Source organism: Nylanderia fulva, unplaced genomic scaffold (genome assembly GCF_048542155.1).
Source record: "Nylanderia fulva isolate GAGA-0341 unplaced genomic scaffold, ASM4854215v1 Scaffold34, whole genome shotgun sequence".
NCBI lineage: Eukaryota > Metazoa > Arthropoda > Insecta > Hymenoptera > Formicidae > Nylanderia > Nylanderia fulva.
In genome coordinates, this window is record NW_028190411.1 from 2,211,997 (window position 1) to 2,233,835 (window position 21,839).

The 21,839-nt window shown below is 27.4% G+C and overlaps 3 protein-coding genes across 4 annotated transcripts; 2 read left to right on the forward strand and 1 right to left on the reverse strand.

The window, feature by feature from the left end:
- The first annotated feature begins 32 nt into the window (after nt 1-32).
- On the forward strand, nt 33-13,859 carry LOC114937467 (17-beta-hydroxysteroid dehydrogenase 13-like). Of its 2 annotated transcripts, none has more exons than XM_085485133.1 (8): nt 33-102; nt 4,911-5,064; nt 5,511-5,665; nt 5,802-5,979; nt 6,349-6,478; nt 6,622-6,742; nt 7,000-7,125; nt 10,838-11,050. In XM_085485133.1, exons 2-8 carry the CDS (start codon nt 4,924-4,926, stop codon nt 10,905-10,907), a joined length of 921 nt encoding a protein of 306 aa, XP_085341259.1. In that variant the 5' UTR covers nt 33-102; nt 4,911-4,923; the 3' UTR covers nt 10,908-11,050. The 2 variants fall into 2 exon arrangements, with proteins under 2 accessions (XP_085341259.1, XP_029166747.2); XM_029310914.2 differs by lacking the exon at nt 10,838-11,050 and adding an exon at nt 13,775-13,859 and having other exon boundaries at nt 44-102.
- A 64-nt stretch (nt 13,860-13,923) lies between these two features.
- LOC114932836 (short-chain dehydrogenase/reductase family 16C member 6-like) lies at nt 13,924-19,838 on the forward strand. The gene is made up of 8 exons (XM_029305240.2): nt 13,924-14,300; nt 15,919-16,065; nt 16,601-16,755; nt 17,068-17,245; nt 17,480-17,609; nt 17,733-17,859; nt 17,994-18,119; nt 18,381-19,838. The coding sequence occupies exons 2-8, from the start codon at nt 15,925-15,927 to the stop codon at nt 18,448-18,450; spliced, it is 927 nt and encodes a 308-aa protein (XP_029161073.2). The 5' UTR covers nt 13,924-14,300; nt 15,919-15,924; the 3' UTR covers nt 18,451-19,838.
- Nucleotides 16,601-21,448, reverse strand: LOC114932835 (ketohexokinase). Its single transcript, XM_029305239.2, has 4 exons — nt 21,211-21,448; nt 20,158-20,482; nt 19,834-20,084; nt 16,601-19,762 (listed from the first exon to the last, which is right to left on the reverse strand). The coding sequence occupies exons 1-4, from the start codon at nt 21,363-21,365 to the stop codon at nt 19,330-19,332; spliced, it is 1,164 nt and encodes a 387-aa protein (XP_029161072.1). The 5' UTR covers nt 21,366-21,448; the 3' UTR covers nt 16,601-19,329.
- Nucleotides 21,449-21,839: the final 391 nt, after the last annotated feature.

The window sequence follows — 21,839 nt, forward strand, 5'->3', positions numbered from 1 at the left end:
GAATCAGAAAATTTTAATCAGTCAAGATTCAATCATCGGACCAATAGATGTTAATGTATTATATATCACGACAAAAGAGTTTTGGATAGCAATAATAATCAGGTAATAAAATAAATCTTATCCTATTTGTGTATTTAACAATTTCGGTTTTATTCAATAAATAAATAAATAAATAATTTGAAAATTATGAACATTTAAAATTATCTTCTCAAGAGATATTTCTATCAATAAAAAACTTCTCTCCCTTTAAGAAGAAGTTATAAAAATTATTACAAAAAGCAATATAAATAGAAAAATTTCTTAGACACAAGCTCTTATTGAATTCATAAATAAATTGATCTCTTTTATTCTTATGTTAGAAATATTTTTACGTACAAATATGCACATAAAACGAATAAAGCAAAGATCGACTCGTTAAAGAAATTTAAAGATATTTAGACCGAATAAATATATATATATATATATATATATACAGGGTAGGCCATTTTAATCTTTCCACTAAAATTTCTCAAAATCCAAAAATTTAAGACAAAAATGTTTCAGATAAAAATTGTATGGTTTCAAGGGGGACATGAGATGGTGTCATTGATTTGACCTTCAATAGCCATTTGAAGGTTACATGAAGGTCAACTTCAATTTCTTAAATGGAACACTATATTTTTTCTTGCATACTTTTGTAGCTGACTTCGAGATCTTTCCAAAACACTACAATAAAATATTTTTTCATGAAGTATTTTTCGAATTATTAAGGCTGCAAATTTGCAGTATTTTGACATAAAATACAAAATATCTTGGGAAATATTCATTTTTCGATTATCATACCTTAATACTTTTATGCACAGAATAATGAGATAAATCAGTTGATGTAAAGAAAACACATAGTTACCTTTAAAAAAAAAATATGAAAATTGCAATAAGCAGTTAGATAATTTTTCTTTAAGACAACTATGTGTTTTCTTTACACCAATTGATTCGTCTCATTATTCTGTGCATAAAAGTATTAAGGTATGATAATCGAAAAATGAATATTTCCCAAGATATTTTGTATTTTATGTCAAAATACTGCAAATTTGCAGCCTTAATAACTCGAAAAATACTTCATGAAAAAATATTTTATTGTAGTGTTTTGGAAAGATCTCGAAGTCAGCTACAAAAGTATGCAAGAAAAAATATAGTGTTCCATTTAAGAAATTGAAGTTGACCTTCACGTAACCTTCAAATGGCTATTCAAGGTCAAATCAATGACACCATCTCATGTCCCTCTTGAAACCATACAACTTTTATCTGAAACATTTTTGTCTTAAATTTTTGGATTTTGAGAAATTTTAGTGGAAAGATTAAAATGGCCTACCCTGTATATATATGACGAATCTTTAAACACAATTCTTGATAAAATTGTAAGTTACTATTCTGCTAATCTCACTATTCAAAATTGAATAAACAAATTTTTTAATTTTATATTAACTTTTAATACTTCAGAAAAAAAGTCACTATAATAATTCCCTCCCGCAGAAAATAAAAAAAATTTTAGTGCTCTGCATTTAAAAATTTAAATAATTATAAAGATTTTTTTACATAATATATATTCAACTTAATTAATATTATTCAAAAGTGTTATTGTACAATACTGTATTCAAATCAGATATTACGCACAATGAGGATTTAGTTTGCAATTGCAAGACAATCGCGATTGCAGAAAATTGAAACATAATCAAATTCAAAAATTCTTTAATTTGCCTTTTTTTTAATTTCTTTCGAATTTATGATATATAATTTATTCTGTAATTATAGATTAAATTTTAATTTTTAATAACACAGCATTCGAACAACAACTCTAACGAGTGAAAATTTTTTTTATTTTTCTTATTTCATATTTTTTAAGTAGATAAAATAGATAATTTTTCTATTTTATAAGGTATAAATAATTTTAAACATTTAATTCGGATTATAAAATAACGAATGATATTTTCTAATTTAAATATTCTTTTAAGGATTCTTTGATTACGTGTAATCAGCATCAATAAATTATTTTAGGAAGCTCAATAAAAAGTATGATATATAATTATAGAGAGAGACAGAACATTTAATAGCCACATCAAGTGCACCGGTAGCATAATTATTGTTAAGTGTATAAGTCAAATTTAAAAAACTTATTTCCATTCACTCTTTAAATAAATATCTGTATATAAATGTATCGTATAAATTCGACAGACGTGAAAAAAGACAAATTAATCAAATTTTAGACATACGCAAAATTTAATTAAAAGTGATACATGAACTTGATTGTTCGGAAAATAATGAACAAAATTAATTTGCTAAAATTAATCTAACTTTGGGTTAATCTTAAATTTCTTTATTTCAAATTAATATTAATTTTATTGTCTACATTCAGTGAAAATTATGTTTTTTACTTTTTATTAATATTTTCTTAATATCATTATTAACAAAATAATTCAGCATTAACATCATAGTAATATATATAATTTTATTTTTAATGTTAAAAATTTTTTTTATATTTCTAAATTAAAAATATGTAAATGCAATATAATTTTTTATTATATTCCTAAAATAACAGTCCATCATTATTTTCCGAACAATGTAACATAAACAAGAAATAAACTCACATTGCGTCGAGTATCTAAACCTCTCTGCTTTAAGATATCCCCTTTAATGTTTCCCGCTGCTGCTCTGCTATAATCCCATATGGTTTGGCACATACACTGATCACTGCATTGCTTTTTCTATTATTTTATATTTGTGATAATTATTTATCGCACTTCACTACACACAGATGCACTTCGAAATGAACGGACGATACGAAAAAAAATAAAATCACTCGCGAATGCATTCGGCACTTTTGATCTCGCTCGATCACATTCGATATCGCATTCGCGAATAAAAACACGAACAAAATATCTGTTGAAAAAATATACTTTTCCGATTCCGGGAAAGCGAGCGTCCGAATATTAATCACATCAAACGCATCGAAATGCCCTTAAATTAATTCGTGACATCCATAGAAGTCTATGGTGACATCTCCCGGCGCGCCGCGGACTTCTCCGTGACAGCGCGAAGCGAACGAAGTGTCATGGCGGAGTGACACTCGCGCCACCGCGACTGTTACGCGGATAGTCTCGGTACCACAGTATCTCAAGCAACGGTCGCCATTCCTCCACAATTTGAATTTTGTCTATTTCGATGAATTTGCGCTTCTCGGACACTTTCTCCAGCACTCGGGCACTCCTGGAGATGCTGGAGCACTCGCGGAACTCCTCGTCGAGCGGATGATTCCGAAATACCGCACGAGAGCCGCTGTATATGTTAAAATATAATCAAAATATAGTCCTGAAATAATATCTCAAGCAATTGTCCCTCCTCTCGTCCCTCCCCCCTTCCCATTCCCAGCTCGCTAATTCCACGAATTCGCGATATTCCGAAACTCCCGGGTCCCCGTCAACACCGGGATACCTTTCGAGGCAACGAAGAATCCTTGCGAGGCTCCCGGGCGAGCGAGTAGCACCGAAATACGTGCAAAAATCACGGCGGGACAGTATCTCAAGCAAGTAACCTCCCTCGCCTATCAATTCGCGATCCTCCAAGATTCCCGGGTCCCCGTCGACGCCCGGATGCTCTTCGAGAAGATATTCGGTCCACCGCGTCGAAACACGACACTCCCGGACTTGCACTCCCGTTTATTTGCGTTACTCGCGCACGAAAGCCAGACGCGGAGCGTTCGCGACACGCACTCCAATCCTCCACCGCTCGACTCGCACTGATCGGTGGCGGCGCTGGCTGAAGTACGTCGCACGTCAGAGTCGGCCGACTTCAGGTATTACTACGCGCGGGAGTTTTCCACGCGTAAATAGTAAATGTAAATAATATAATCAACAATTAATTCAACAATTAAATCGAATGAAGCGGTGGTTGAAGCACGTCGTGACGTCACGTTAGAATCGGCCAATTTCGTGTATTATTATGCGCGGAAATTTTTCACGAATAAATAGTAAATAATATAATCAGCAAGTGTCAGAGCTGGGTGAGTTAATAATTTTTTTAAACTAAGTGAGCTACTTATAAAATTAATTTAGTTAAAAGTTTCATGAACAAAAAATTAACTTAGTTAAAGCTAAGATTAAATTAACTGAAGTTAAAAAAAAATTAATTTTAAAAAATATTATTTATATTAAATTAGAATTTTGTTAGTTAATACTTTGAAAATATATAATAATAAATAACAAAGAAATTTTGATTTTTATATAGTAGGTAATATATTTTTTGAATTTATTTAAATATAATTACAATTGATGACGAATAAGCCTGAAAATTAATAATACTTTAATTTAAAAATAATATGTTTATAACTTAGAAAAAACAGTAATAGTATTCAGAGATAAAAAAATTAACTTAGGAAAAAAGTTAATAAGTTTAAGGTCAAAAATAACTAGTTGAAGTTAAAAATTAATACATTTTAAATTAATTATGCTAAATTAATAGTTATTAACTTTTTAATATATTTTTAACTTTTAACTAATTAACTAGTTATTACCCAACCCTAGCAAGTGTACATAATTTTATTTCGCCGAATTTTAATTATGTACATAATTTTAATTCGCCGAATTTCAATTATGTATATAATTTTAATTCACCGAATTTTTATTACAAACATAATTTAATTCGCCGACATTCTATTAAAAAAATAATATATTTTTAAGAAATTTCGATCAACAAAAATCAGTATTCTCAAAAATCTATCTCTTAAAAAACTTTACGCTCCTAAAAGCTTTCCTAATAAATCCATTACTTAGAGAATTAGAGAGATTTTCTTATAATCTTTTTATAATCATTATTGTAATAAAAAATTAATAATTATACATTATTACTATAATTATATTATTATACTAACTTTACAGAGAACAAATAATTATGATGAAGATAAATGATGGCCTGTCTATTTTAATAGAAATACTATTTCTTATTTTAAAAACTTTTTATTTCATTTGCGAGAGTATATGCAAAACGTTTATGCCAGTAACAAGGAAAAGTGTTGCTAACGAAATTGTTTTGGTGCGTATAAAATTCTTATATGTACACAGTTATATATAGAAAATGTATTTTCTCTGCATTAATAATATTCAGTCAAATAAAAAAAAGGAAATGTACTTACAAATTAATTTTATTAAAAGCATATCTATTTTAATAGATTATTCGATCAAATAGCAAATTAATACACAAACGCTTTTTGTTGCATTGTTTCACATATGTACTTTTTTACAATTTAGAGTTAATTTATCATCCTATCAAGTTTATTCTATCCCAAAAGAAAAAATAAAAATAAGACAAGATTTATTCTCATTTTTTGTTTATTTAAAGTTATAAAAGGATTGTTTAATAAAAAACTGTTATTAAATTTTATATTTTATACAATAAAAATAATTTTTTAATTATAAAATTTATGATAGTATATATTCACTCGATGCAATAACTTAGTATAGTAATACATATAATAACAGGTGACAGGTGCAGGTCACGGTATCGGGAAAGAATTAGCGATTGGTTATGCAATATTAGGCGCAACAGTGGTATGTTGGGATATCAATGAAGAATCAAACAAACAAACGATGAATGAGATCAAACAGATGGGGAAACACTCTGTACATGCATATCGGTAAAAAGCGATAGTCGATATTACTTGATTTCATAAGAAATACATTTTCAGAAAAAAAAAACAATTTGAATAATTTACAATTAACCACACATCTAACTATCAACTCTGATTAATAATTTGATTGAAATTTTTATAGATGCAACGTAGCAGACAAAGAAGAAGTCTTCAAGGTAGCTGAAAAAGTGAGAAAAGAAGTCGGTGACGTCACTATTTTAGTCAACAACGCTGGTATAGCGTTTGTCAAAAAACTTCTAGATCATAGCGTCGATGAAATTACACGAGTTATAGACGTCAATTTGGTATCACATTATTGGGCAAGTGATATTTATGATGTATATGCATATAATAGCTACATTATATTATGCACAAAGAACAATTTTTCTTAGAATTAACCATAAAAATCATGGTAATCATGGACAATATGATATTGGAAGATTTGATCAGAATTTCTCTGATTAATATTTATCACAATAAAAAAGATTAATATGTACATAGTAAATTTTATGTACATAGTAACATTCATTGAACATATTTTATATTTTATTGTGATAGGTATTACCATTTTTGTTGTGGTAAATATTAATCAGAGAAATTCTTATAAAATTCTTCCAATACCATGATTTTCAGGGTAAATTTTAAAAGAAAATTCTCTCTGTATATGATGTATATGGAATTATTTTTAGACATTGCGAGCATTCCTACCAAGTATGATTGAAAAAAATTATGGTCACGTTGTAGCTACTTCATCAGTGACATCATTTTTGGGCGCTACCCATGGTACTGTTTATTGTGCCACAAAGTCCGCAATTAAAAGTAATTTAATCTAAGTATTTATAATCTTACATGAGTGTATGACGTATGATTATCAACATTCCCTGTAAATTAATGTGGTGCAAAATAGGTATAGTTGCAGAGCATGCTGTTTTAATATTATCTTTATGTGCATGTTATTATAGTATTGATGGAAGCTATTAGCGATGAATTGCGTACATATAGCAAAGGAAAATCCTTGATTAAATTTACCACCGTTATGCCGGCTGTAGTATTTACTGGACTTGCTAAAAAGCCAAGAATAAGGTATGTGTATAACGATAAAGTTATAAAGTAACAACTTTATTAGTACATTTTATAAATTAGCATATTCTATAAAAAAAATTATTTATTAAAATATTAAACTAATATATTAAACTAATATTAAAAATCTAATATCTTTTATTGTCATATCTTATATTATATACACACATATACACATATATAAAATATTATAATTAAAATATATATGGTCATACGGTTGAAGTAATAAGATATTTATTTTATATTTTATTTGTCAATAGATTTACAAGTGTAATGGGAGGGATTACACCACATAAAGCAGCTACACTAATAATCGATGCGCAAAGACAGAATTTGAAAGAAAGTACTATACCTTCACACTGGCTGCCGATATTAAATGCAATAAGGTAAATCGTGCAAAAATTAAAATTCTATTATTAAATACACGTAAGTAAGATATTTTCCAATAAATCGCATGTTAATGGAAAGCAATTTAAAACTCGAATAAACACGAGATTTTGAATGAATCAAGAGACACGGTAGTGTCTCGCGACCAGTTAAGGGCGTAGCGGAGACACCGTGTATCTTAACGCGAGTCGGACATTTGAGTCTTTATAATATTTCGAATCCTCAATAATGGCTGAAGCAATCGAGTTTATACTAGACTTAATCGATAGATTGAGTTCGAATTATATAATAAAAGTGTCTTTATTTCTGCTCTACGTGATTTGTAAGCAGAGATATATAAATGCAAAGTCGAAATATGAAAAATTTCTATTAAGAAACGTCCCCGTCATCATTATCATCATCATTATCATCATCATTATCATCATCGACCACGCATACATAGTAGTATCGTGCTACACGTATTCACACGTATACAACACATGCGCACACATATATCACACGTACACAACACATGCAAGATGCATGTAGTGGTAATTTTGTCCATCTCGCACGTTTTACAACAGATGGCGATAGTGGCGCTCCGCCATATCGGCAGCGTGCGGGGTTATGTTGGCTAACTCTGTCTCTCTCTCTCTCTCTCTCTCTCTCTCTCTCTCTCTCTCTCTCTCTCTCTCTCTCTCTCTCTCTCTCTCTCTCTCTCTCTCTCTCTCTCTCTCTCTCCCTCTCTCCCTCTCTCTCTCTCTCTCTCTCTCTCTCTCTTTCTCACACACACACGCACACACACACAACTCTCTCATTCTCACTCACTCACTCACTGTTCGTCTTGTGTACTTATTTAGTACATTCATGATCGGCAGCGTGCGGGGTTATGTTGGCTAACTCTCTCTCTCTCTCTCTCTCTCTCTCTCTCTCTCTCTCTCTCTCTCTCTCTCTCTCTCTCTCTCTCTTTCTCACACACACATATATCTAATTAATAATGAATTTCTAATTATATTAAACATATCAAAATAAAGACATACATGTATTTATCAAATGAATAAAATTATTGAATACAGACTTAAAAAATTTATTAAACATAAACTTAAAAAATTAATTAATTAAACATATTCCAAATTTAGAAAAAATAAACTTTATTTATATATGCAACAGCTTTTTAAACTAAATTTTTAAATTCTATTTTATATTAGACAATTATCTCAATCAACATCTACGTCCACATTAGCTGCACTGCAGACTACCTCTACAGCCACATTATCTGCTCCGCGGATATAGCGTTATGCCAATACGATACATTACATGTACTTACTTACTTGCCTTTACTGTACCAACTCTTGTTCTTTCCACGTAATCATGTTTTTACAGTTATCGTTTGCTGTATATCTTCCAGCAAACTTTATTTCGTGTGAAGTGTATTTAATTAATTAAATCTCTGCGAAAGATTGAGAAGATGAAGGGATAATTCAAACTATGAAGACATGGTTACATGGAAAAGACAAGAGTTGATACAATAATAAAGACATACATGTATTTGTATCCTGCTGGCATAAGGTTATAGAAGTTGATTGAGATTGAAAAATAATAATGAAAATAATAAAAAAAAATAAAGACACATGTATTTGTATCGTGCTGGCATAAAGTTATAAAAGTTGATTGAGATTGAAAAATAATAATAAAAATAATTAAAAAAAGGAAATATTCAATCATCATTTAAAAGCATATTTGAAATCTGTAGAATAAACAGTTTTTGCAAAAAATGTGGAGCATTAGAGCTCTAGTAAGTCTAAAAATAAATGTAAACATCAATTAATAATAACTGATGTTATATATATATTATATATATAAACCAATTTGTTGCAATATTCACTATAAAAGGTTGTAAGGGTAAGATGGCTAAAAGTGAATAATTTAAAAGATAGTTAACATAATTTTACATAAACTGAAATATTTCATAGAATAAAATATTTGTAATATTTCGAAGTTTATGTAAGATTATGTAAAAATTATACCTTTACAACTTTTTATAGTAAATATTGCGAGGAATCGATTTATATGAGAAAAATTAAGGTAATTCTATTTTGAAAATATAAGTGACCTTTAAATAACCTTGAAAATCGCCGTTTAGGAAAAAGTCTGTGTCAACTTTTTCTTTTTCGAAATCCTGCAACTTTTATCTAAATTTAATAGAAAATGTATAAAAAATTCTCGACATTAGTACACACACACACACACACACACATATGGGTAAATTTATATAAATAGGGTGCTTTAGGAGGAATGATCAGGATTCTAGGATATGATTGTACACATCATTTTAAGCAAAGAAGTTTAGATAAACATGTTTAATAATTGTTCTATTCCGGTCATAAAAATATACAAAAATGAATGATATAATCTCTAAAAACTCACCTTTAAAAAAAGGTAAAAAAAGGCGACCAGTTAAGGGCACGCCATTAACAAAAATTATCCATTGCAAACCCATGTAGAATCCTATCCTATTGCAAACCCATGTAGAATCCTATAAAAAATTAATCATTGCAAACCCATGTAGAATCCTAGGCAAAATTAACCATTGCAAACTCATGTAGAATTGTATTAAAAATGATCCATTGCAAACTTATGTAGAATCCTACATTGCAAACCCATGTACAATAGAATTGTATGAAAAATTATCGATTATAAATTCATGTACAATCGTAACAAAAGTAATGAAATAAAAAAAAAATTGCGCCAAGTGAAAGTAGAAACTTGTACCAGTGGAAAATTAAAGTTGCAGACATATATAGAGTCGTATAATGAATCAGTAAAAATTTAAATTTGCAAATGTAGAATCGTACCATAAAAAAACTTATCTTTTAAAAAAAAAGATAAACAAGATGCCAAGTCCATGCGCCATGTAAAAAAGAAATAAAAAAATTTTAGTTAAAAAAACTGGGAGCGCTGCTAAATAATATTCTAACAATATTAAAATTAAATTGTTACTTTTAAACTCATTACAGTTAAAATATGTTTTGTGTTTAAATTAATTAATGTTACTTTAAGGTGCATTGTAATTTTGAAACTTAGCAGCGCGCCCAGTTTTTTTAACTAAAATTTTTTTATTTCTTTTTTACATGGCGCATGGACTTGGCATCTTGTTTATCTTTTTTTTTAAAAGATAAGTTTTTTTATGGTACGATTCTACATTTGCAAATTTAAATTTTTACTGATTCATTATACGACTCTATATATGTCTGCAACTTTAATTTTCCACTGGTACAAGTTTCTACTTTCACTTGGCGCAATTTTTTTTTTATTTCATTACTTTTGTTACGATTGTACATGAATTTATAATCGATAATTTTTCATACAATTCTATTGTACATGGGTTTGCAATGTAGGATTCTACATAAGTTTGCAATGGATCATTTTTAATACAATTCTACATGAGTTTGCAATGGTTAATTTTGCCTAGGATTCTACATGGGTTTGCAATGATTAATTTTTTATAGGATACTACATGGGTTTGCAATAGGATAGGATTCTACATGGGTTTGCAATGGATAATTTTTGTTAATGGCGTGCCCTTAACTGGTCGCCTTTTTTTACCTTTTTTTAAAGGTGAGTTTTTAGAGATTATACTATTATACTACGATTATATTATTTCCGTCTGTATATTTTTATAATAAAATAGAATAATCTAATAACATAATAATAATAGTATTTTAATTTCAGAATTTTGCCCAACAAGGCTTTCATTTGCTTATTGAATTTCTTAGATCTCGGATATGATATTGAAGATTAAAAAATAAAGAAAAATATACCTATATACATAGACCTATATACATAATTAAATATAGGTATGTGTATAATATGATATATTACGATATATTCATCCGAATTTATTTTATACTAAACAACAATAAAAATACTTGTATTTCCTAAAAATGTTTTTTTTATAATCCTATCTGTTAGGATATAAAATCTGTAAATCTATTCCATTGTAACTTTCCTGATAATTTGCATAAACTGTGAAAATAGAATTGGTTAAAATATTAGTAAACTACATTTAAGATTTAGATTAGAATAACTCTAGATTTTGTGGAACAATCACGAGAATGTCAAAATATTGTGTCAGTGAGTAAAATAATGTAATTATTACATTCATAGTAATTAATTTTCGTACAGTTAAAATATGAACGAGAATAATTCAAATGAACAGCTGATCAATTTCATGTATTTTAGTTTAGCATAATAATATTAAGCTCTTAAATAATCGTGAAAATGTATTAAAGAAAAAATTATTACGCACTGTATATAAATAAATTATGCAATAAATAATATGATAAATCTTATAACTATAATCGACAATTTCAATACGATGTACTTTCAGTACGAGTTGAATTATTCTGTAAAATAACATTGTAGATTTATTATTAAGCTATAATATATAAACTTTATAACAAATTTAACATTAACAATATGCCATTGTTTTGGAGAGTGAGTAAACGATTTCTATTCATCTCATTCTTTTGATGTGTAAAATTGTAAAATCTCAAAGTAATGTCTGTCTCATTAAATTTAATACACAGGTAACTTTCTTGAATCACATTAATCTCTATATTAATATTTTCCCTTTCTTCTGTATTTCTTTCTCTCATCTTTTTTCTCGTTTAATATTTTAGTCACTCTAAATTTATTCTTATATATATATAATATGCATATAAAATGTTGAATTGGATACTATCGCTGTTTTTTTTTCACAATATAATATAAACTAAAAATTTAACATGTGTGTCCGAAAACATATTAAAAATTTTAATTTACATATTAAAAATTTTAAATGCTAAATTTGAATTATTTTAATTTATAATAATTTATAATAATTTATGCATATATAGTATTTATGTAAAATAAGCTAAAAATAAAGTATAACTTGAACTATAAAATTTAGCCGATATGCTTAAAAAATTCATAGAGAAATCAGTATGCATATATGCATTCACGCATACAACAAATTCTAAAGTTTTAACCGCGAATTCTTCGTGACATTAATGTGTAACTTTAATTGTCTAAATTATTGTTATCTTAAATTATTACGATATTTTGATATTTTTCATGTCAAAAATATTTTCATGTCTTGATATTTTTATCTTTCATTTCTTAACTTTGCTTATACTAAAACTAATTTTTTTATTTATATTAATTAATATCATTAAAATATTAAAATATTTTATTTAAATTATAATTATAATACTATTTCTACGTAATAAAAATATTTTATTTAACAGCGACACGATATACAAACATACTGATATTAACATATTTCTATAAAAATACGGAAGTTGAAATTTTATTATAATTATATGTTTTAAAACTTAATTTGATAAATCTATAATATTTGTTATAAATTTCATGTATTGTAGCTCAATAATAATGATCAACTATTCTGTGTTGGAAATACAACATAATATATCTTTAATGTGTGTATTACTAATACAAGTTATATGCGACATTAATCATGTAATTAGTTCTTCTCTGTTTAATATCAGAAAAATTGACTATAGTTATGAAATGGCATTCTATTTTAATCTAATAATAATAATAATAATGTAATTATGATGATAATGAATCTCTTCACGTATATTTTATGTATTTTAATTTTTAATTTAGAATACAATGGACACGTTAAATAAAATATAGATCTATTAATAAAATAATAAAAGAAATATAGGGTAAAAAGTAATTATATAAATAATTTAATTCGTCTCTTTTCTGTTTTTTTAAATTATCGCAAAGTTTATGAAAATATGCAACAAATTTTCGAAATAATATTTATAGAAATAAAGAAGAACTCTCGTTCATTCGCATAACTGAATATTTACATATGCAAAAATAATAATAAAACTTAAAAGTTTATATTTATTCATTTATTCTTAGAACTCAAATATTCTAATACGTTTTATAGCAATATTATACCGTTATTTGACTTCTTGAGACATTCTAATTATAATTTTTTTCTATTAAATGAATACAAATTGCTTTATATAAGGTTAATAAATTTACATATATAAAACTTTTTCTCTTTATAAGTAAACTAATTAATTATTCAATGTCCTCGGGTTTTTCTGTGCATTAGTTTATAATAACATAATACAACAAGGAAAAGAACAATTTTTCTTGTATAATATACGTATAAGTTAATATATAATACTGTTTCTTAAATATATTTTTCATTAAATTCAATTTTGTTTATTTATAATATTTCTATTTATTTTTGCACTACGTCTTTCTTGATTATATCACGTAATATAAAGCAATATATAGATCCTCTTTTCTTATATTATTATGCCATTTGTATTCATTTAATAGAAAAAAATTACAATCAGAGATAGGAATTTTTTGCCTCTTAAAACCTTTTTAAATATTTGTATCCTTTACAATTTATAATTCAATAAATATTTATTGTTTCATTATTATACATCAAACCGTAACAATGTATAACTAAAATAAAATATTCTTACTATAATACTTTGTTCCGCTATCTTCTATAATTTTTTACAAAATATATCAATTTAGAAAATAAAATTAAAAAAAAATGTATTTTTAAAATTGATTATTGCTCTATGACTCTAGTTATAACTCCAAATCATATAGTATATAAACTTTTAGAATTCAGCGTGCAAACTTTGAAAATTCAGAAGTATGGGAGATCCAACATGCTGGAATGAAAAATTTCTAATACATATATTGACTACTCCCATTAAATTTCCAATACACGCCTCTTATTCTATATACTTTACAAAATAAATTGATATGTGAAGAGGGAAAGAATCTCATCGTTATGAAAGCACGGAAATACATGTGACGTATAGATCCCGACCTTGGAATTGGAAGCAGATCTCACAAGAGCGATAGTGCATTTCTGGACATTCGCCAGAGAGTGTCGACGAAGAAAACTCACCTTCGCTTTTGCCTACATAAACGTAACACTAAACTTCGCTGGAGGAGAACGGAAAAAATATAGTTATTTAAACGATAAGAAATAAAGAATAGCCTTCGACTAGCCGATCGATTGTGTGAACACTATAATCAAGGAAATATAGCCGAGCTTATCAGAAGTGTCACGCTCGTCAGTGCCCAGTTTTGTTCGTGAAGAGAAACACGTTCTAAACATTCCGTTCACAGAAAATATATCGTAAGTATTGTTCTAATTAAATGTAATTGAACGCGTGTCTCCCGTGACTTATCGAAAGTTTCAATATTGGGGTATCCGTTCAATTTTCACGATTTCTCTTTACAAAACCGGCAGCTTTATAGCACACGGTCCTAAAGAGAAATGTGTCCGTAAAATGTTTCAAACGTAAAACATTATGAAAGCAGAAAGATCATTTTTGACATCTGCTATATATTTATATATTTAAAATAAAAATAGAACAGATTAATATTTTTTTATATTATAAATGTACATATTTGATATAAATATTTATATTTATAAATATAGAGAAAGAAATATTAATTAATTTTACTATCATCTTAAATCTTGTCTTTGTCTTTGTTTCTATGTAGGTAGAGTTTTATTTTAGAACAAACGACGTAGAATTTTTGTACGCAATTTAAACCAGCTGTGTAACAGTATGGATTCCTATTTTAATCTTGCCACACAACTATTATCAAAAGTAACGGTTGTTTGAATGTCCAAATAATTTAATTCTGTTCCAAAGAAGACATCCTATAGTCAGCAATTTTATTTCAGATAAAGACTGAGATTTGAAAAATCTGTAAAAGTTATATATAAAAGAGTATATGTAAACTATTTACAAAATATTACATAATTTATTTTGAAATATTATGTGGTAATAATAATGTCATCATGTATTAGTTATATAAGCTGTGTATTAATTTCTCGACAATTTTGTTTTAATACACAGAATAATGAATATACAAAATAATAAATTCGAGCAATTAATATAATTGTATTTTATTGAAAAATATGCAATTGCGCGTTGTCGGTGTAATGCTACATTTGTATAAAGTTATGTGATTATTAAATAATTCTACTTATTTTTCTATAAATAATTTAGTAAATATTTTAGTAAAAGAATAAAATATTTTACAAGATATTTCATATTTTATGTTACAATATATCTATATTTTGATACAATACGTGTCGAATAAATTATAATACAAGTATCTCGTAAATTATTGACTTTTTAATCAATTTTTATTTGTTTAAGCTTGTGTATAATATTATATATTTATTATATTATATATTATTCATAAAATTGATATTTTAAATGTTTTATAATATACAAAATAAATCAATCTATTATAAGAAAGAAAAAATATATAATTTTATTTAAAAGAAAGCATTTTTTTTTTAATTTTGGAAGCGTCTTTACTTGAAATAAAATTACGTTTGATAACTGTAGAATATTTTTTCAGGGATAGAATAAGTTTAAGAAATATTTTGTTATAAATAACCAGTACTATTTTTAGGAATATAAAAAATTAAACTCATTATTTAGAATAATACAGATGGCAGACATAATAATAAAAAAATTGTGAATTTATGTAAATGTATTCTGTGAATCCGTAAAGTTCAAAACACATGCATTAACATGTTTTAAATATATATATATAATATATGTTTAACATTACCTGTACACACAATATAATATGATTCATAAATAAAAATTTACTTCTCGTTTCAATTGCAAATTTTGTACAAAATTTTAAATGTTCTCTATAAAGATTTATATACAATTAGAGTAGGATATACTCGAGATATATCCGTATAAAATGTCATTTTTCAGTGCATCATGATTACAATTCACAAGGGCATAGATATTTTGACAGGTATATTACGGCTTATTCTGCAAATTCTTTATTATATCTGTGAGAGCACATATTATACCTTACTTGGATCAGAAGAAAAAAACGTAGCTGGTGAAATCGTTTTGGTACGTAAATAAAATGTGACGCATTAAAAATTCGCATAATCAAGCAGAGAGCTATTAATTTAAACATATTTGAAATTGACAAAGTGCGAAAATATTGATGTTAGACACATTAATTTATATACCTATATTTATTATGTTTATCCACACAAACACAATTAATATTAATTTTTAAAAAATCCACGTATTTTATCAGAACTTTATATCTATGTATGCATATGCAGAAAAAAAAAATTATTCATCACAAACAAACAAAAAATGCTTCAACAAGTGGCATATTAAAAAAAATGAAAAAGACAAATACTTAAAGCTATTTAAAATTCTTAGTTAACATTCTAAGTTGGCTATTTAAAAAAAAACTCGTATGACTTTAATATTAAATTTCAATACATAATTAGCAATAAATAAAAATTCATAAATTTTTTATAATGCAAATTGCAAAATGAAAAAAAAAACATAAAAACTTTATTTTATGTGTAGTAATTAATCTCCTCATTTCTCTATATATTATGTATTATATTGTATATATTTGCAATAGATAACAGGCGCGGGTCACGGTATAGGAAAAGAATTAGCGATTCAATATGCGCAACTGGGTGCAATAGTGGTCTGTTTAGATGTGAATCAGCAATCAAATGAGAAGACAGCAAACGAGATTAAAGAAATTGCAAAAAGTGCGGTACACACGTATCAGTAAGTCTTTTGTACAATTGCGATATTTGTTTGATGTTTTAGGATACATCAGATACATATCCTGATAAAAGAATCTGGTCATTTTGACACTATAATGATCAACATTTCTTTAACTTGGCAGAATAGAGACAATAGTTTTTTTCATTATATAACAAACATTTCATTGGGCAATGAAAAATGTTACATCATTTTGATCTAACAGTAAATATCATTCAATACAAGTTCAATTTATATTTTATTTTTTCACATCACATATGTAGATATATATATATGAAACAATCGTGTGCTAATTAGATCTTAATTTTTTTGCAGATGCGATGTATCTAATCGAGAACAAGTTTTTGAAGTGGCTAAAAAAATTAAAGAGCAAGTGGGCGATGTAACTATTTTAATTAATAATGCCGGTATAATGCCTTGCCACGCATTCATGGATTACACGAGCGATCAGATCAAAAAACTCTTTGACATAAACATAATCGCACATTTTTGGGTATATGAATTGAACTTATACTCTATATAAATGTCAAATTAATTTGTCACTTTTGAAAGAATAATCATTTTATGCGTATCTTTGATAATATAAATATATTTATAAATACTCGAGAATTACATCATGATATAAAATTTAACTTAATCGTTTATATATTAAAAGTACGAAAACTATATATACGAATATAATATATATTACCCTCGCGAATTAATATTCAATGAGATTTTATTCTAGATGTTGCAAGCATTTCTACCAAGCATGATTAAAAAGAATTATGGTCACATCGTTGCACTCTCGTCAATAACAGGACTCGTAGGAATTCCTTATTTAGTGCCTTATAGCGCTACAAAATACGCAGTCAGAGGTAAATTTCTTTATAATTTCGTATTTAGACGTTGTAATCTATATATTTGTTTTCAATCATTTTACTTGAAATAATTGACTTAATTTGGAAAACAATGCTTCTTCAAGTGTTCTTATTTTTCAGGTCTTATGGAAACGCTTAAGGACGAGTTAAGAATATCTAGTAATGGAAAATCTTTGATCAACTTCACTACCATTTGTCCTTACATGGTTGACACCGGACTTTGCAAAAAGCCAAAAATAAATAAATTGTAAGTTTACGACAAAACATATATGCATAATACTACAATAAATAAATATATGCAATCGCAAACATAAATATAAAAAAGCTCGATTATTTCAAGATAAACAATAAATATTTGTTTCATCTTTCTCTCTCTTCCAGACTTCCAAGCTTTACGTCATTGAATTCGCCAAAATTTGTAGCTACACAAATAATTAAAGCTCAACGGCAAAACATAACAGAAATATCTGTACCAGCATTTTGGACATATTGCATCTCATTCACTAGGTAACTAAAATGCAATATCAATTATGCAATATTTAGTACAGCACATTTGTTTTAAAGTCGACAGCATCAAATGTTAAATAAATATGAAAAAAATTAATTTTTATTACCCATATAGTAAGTATTAAAAAAATTTATATAATATATTAAGCGCAAAAAATTAACACATCAAACAATCTTGCATTTTGCACACAAAATTCAATATTTTTTATTATTTTAAATATATTCAAATAAATAGATATTATATAATTTAATTTTTTTCAGACTTCTACCCGAAAAAGCACACTTCTGTATAAAAGACTTTTTCGACAGCGGTGTCGAACCAGACACTTAATCAATATAAAAATTGCACAATTGCATTAAATCAAATTTTTTAAGACAGGAAAAAATAGAAAATACATCTAAAACAATTTTATCGGTTTTTGTAAGTTACTATATTGTATTGTATTTTATATTTTATTATATTTCAGTGTATTGTATTTTATCATATTACATATATATAGTACTTTTATTTTTTGTTTCTATCTTCTATTTTATCATTATAATATAATAATTAATAATCATTAACGTTATATTCCATTATCTATATAAACCTTACTATAATCATTAATTTTATCGTTATTTAAACCTTACTAATGTTTAAAATATCTGAGATGATAAATGTTTTATAAATATCAAATTTTTTTTTAATTCCAAGATAAAAAGTTCCAAGTTATTCTTACAATATGTGTGCGTATAGAAAGAGCGAGAAAAACACACACAGAGTGATAATATAAATATAAAAATATTAAAAATTGTATATCAAAAGGAATGAGTAAAAAAATTCATTTTTGACTAATTCGACTATAAACATATAAGCGTTATAGCATATATTATATATTTATAAAGCACATGGTAAAACATACAGTGACAACATATACAAAATATACATTGCAAAATTTATATAAGCGATAATTATATTGCTTATATATAAATATTTAAGCAATACAATTATCGCTTAACTTAAAAATAACAATAATGTGAATAATAGATATATTAATGCATATCTAAACTCGGACGCAGATACACATATGTACATATACAATATATATGTCCTCCATTTTTTCTTAAATTCAGATTTTATATATATATAAACATCGAATTATATTATACTTACTTAAATCCACAAATGTGTGCATAAAAAATATACAATATATTTAAAAAATATTTTTTGCTAAAGTATTGAAAAATCAAATTTTAAGGTATTAATTTTATCGAGAAAATCATATCCTTTCGAGCCGACTTTTGCGCCAGCAACAGAGCATGCAAATCTGATAGCTCTATGTAAAACCGTTTCATCAATAAATTTTGTTCGATTATATTCCAAATTCTCCTTTTGTTTAATTTCTTGTTTAACTACTGCGCTGCTATCAAAAGTGTCATCGCACAATTTATTAATATCATTCACACAAGCTGCCTCATTATATTTACACATAAATTCTACTTTGCTCTTATTTAAATAATATAGAACAGCTGCGTTAAATGTATCACCTGCCCCCAATGTATCAATTACACTGTATGGTGGGAAAGCTGGAGATTGTACTATCACACCACACGGAGTACGAGCAATTGCACCTTCTTCTCCCCAAGCACAAATAATGGCTCCTCTGAAAATATATTTATACCTTAGCAATATTAAACTTCATAATAAATGTTAAAATGTTAGCACATTTCTTACCTAAATCTAGTATCTTGGCCAATAGTGTGTATTACCTCCTTCATGTTGTTAAAACCTTGAATCTTAGCAAAATCTTTCGAAATGAATACCAGGTCAGCATGTGATAATAGATCTAATAATCTAGCACCTGATTTAGGATTTTCTAGCTCCATACTGATCATAATTGGCATACAATTCTTACTGTCTCTTAATGATTTATTATAATTTTCTATACACTGCGTCATAAGCAACATTTCATCTATATTTCTTCCCTAATAACATAAAATATAAATTTAGTTTTGTCTCGCTACAGAAATGTATTTCTATGTATGTCATAAAACATACTTCAAAGTGAACCCAGCTATATTCTGCCAAGTTAAGTTGTTCAAAATTCTTTACTGTCAATTCTGGTATATTTTGATTGTGATACACAATTGTACGAGTTCCAGTACTTAAACTCAATATAATAGTTGCGACAACACAGCCAAAGCCTTTTACTATGGGACAGTGAGAATAATCAATTTTATATTTGCGCAAGTCATTTTGGATAAAATTGTCATGCTCATCTGCACATAAACAAGTCAGAATCTCGCATGACTGTCCTAGCAATGATAACACGGTACAAGTATTTGATGCATTGCCCCCTCTTTGCCATCTATAGTCGATAGATCTGAAAATTATATTTATAATAAGAAACAAAAATATAAATAGAAATAAAAATATATTTAAATTGCAGAAATTAAAAGACTATGACAATTTTATATATATTAAATTATGTTTGTAAATAATTTTTAAAAATAATGAAAAATTACAAAGAAGAAAACATCCATAAAACTTTATTCGACAAAAAATAGTCGTATAAAAAAAAATACTTATAAAAAAGTATTAGAAAAAGATAATATTTGAAGAAAATAATATAGAATAATCTCATCCATAGAGGACAAATACGTTTGTAATGCAAAGAGAGATCAAAGCAAGCAAAGTTCAACACATCAAAATCTTATCATATATTTATAAATTGTCAACATTAAACTCGTCTCGTTACATTTTCTTGTCTGTTTCTTCAAGATAAAAGATGTGTACTACCATATGTATCTTTCTAATAAAAAAAAATTTTCTTCTCAGAAATTTTGTCCTACTCAGTCAGTTATGGGAAAATATGCATCGCTCTCTTTGAAGAGAAAAATTGGAAGGAAAAATCAGATCAAACTCGAGTGGCCGATATGGAATTTATACGCAGTCGTATCAAACACATATATACATACACACACACACAAAGGTGTGACCAATGAAAATTCCGTGCGCTTGCACGGCACTCATTTGAATTGGCGAGGACGAATCTCGCGCGGCCAGGATAGATTAAATAAAACAAATAATAAATGATAATAGCGCACCGACCTTTGAGTGGAGTCCTCCGCGGGAAACTGCTGACACGTGTGAACGATGTCGAGACAGGCGCGTCCCACACAGAGGATCTTCGTCACCTGAGGCACCGTCGACGAGGCGTCATCCTTGACCTCTTCGAAGACGTGATCCTCCGGGCTCGTCGTCATGTCAACGACTCGTTGATCCAAGGACGATCTCTCCCGGATGCGCACTGATCGACCGACGATTTTTGTTATGGCGCGCTTTACCCGCGTGAATATATATATATACACTTACTTGTCTGACGTCACGTCGTATATTATTAATATATGAAGTTGACCGACGAAGGGGCACGAAAAATTCTTATCTCGATTTATTTTTAGGGTTCGTCCGCATTAATTTATGCGTGCACGAAGAAATCCATCAATCGTAGACCTGAAATAAAGAATAATATTGATTACTAATATTGCAATTCTATATGTCATTCTATATATTCATGAAATTATATAGTTTTATATATACTCAACGTCCATTTATCGAAAATAATTTTCGCATTTTGTTTTTTAATAAAATGAAAAGTTTGCGTTTACAACATTATATGAAATGTCCGAAAAAATTATCCATAAATTGTAACATATCAAATACGCACAATATAAATATAT

Coding starts and splice junctions, on each gene's coding strand:
- LOC114937467 (XM_085485133.1), top strand. CDS start 4,924: ATGATGAAGATAAATGATGGCCTGTCTATTTTAATAGAAATACTATTT. Junction 5,980..6,348: donor ATTTGGTATCACATTATTGG/GCAAGTGATATT, acceptor AATTATTTTTAG/ACATTGCGAGCATTCCTACC. Junction 6,479..6,621: donor CACAAAGTCCGCAATTAAAA/GTAATTTAATCT, acceptor ATGTTATTATAG/TATTGATGGAAGCTATTAGC.
- LOC114932836 (XM_029305240.2), top strand. CDS start 15,925: ATGATTACAATTCACAAGGGCATAGATATTTTGACAGGTATATTACGG. Junction 16,066..16,600: donor TAGCTGGTGAAATCGTTTTG/GTACGTAAATAA, acceptor TATTTGCAATAG/ATAACAGGCGCGGGTCACGG. Junction 18,120..18,380: donor TATTGCATCTCATTCACTAG/GTAACTAAAATG, acceptor AATTTTTTTCAG/ACTTCTACCCGAAAAAGCAC.
- LOC114932835 (XM_029305239.2), bottom strand. CDS start 21,365: ATGACGACGAGCCCGGAGGATCACGTCTTCGAAGAGGTCAAGGATGAC. Junction 20,483..21,210: donor GCGGAGGACTCCACTCAAAG/GTCGGTGCGCTA, acceptor TATAATTTTCAG/ATCTATCGACTATAGATGGC. Junction 19,763..19,833: donor GGCCAAGATACTAGATTTAG/GTAAGAAATGTG, acceptor ATATATTTTCAG/AGGAGCCATTATTTGTGCTT.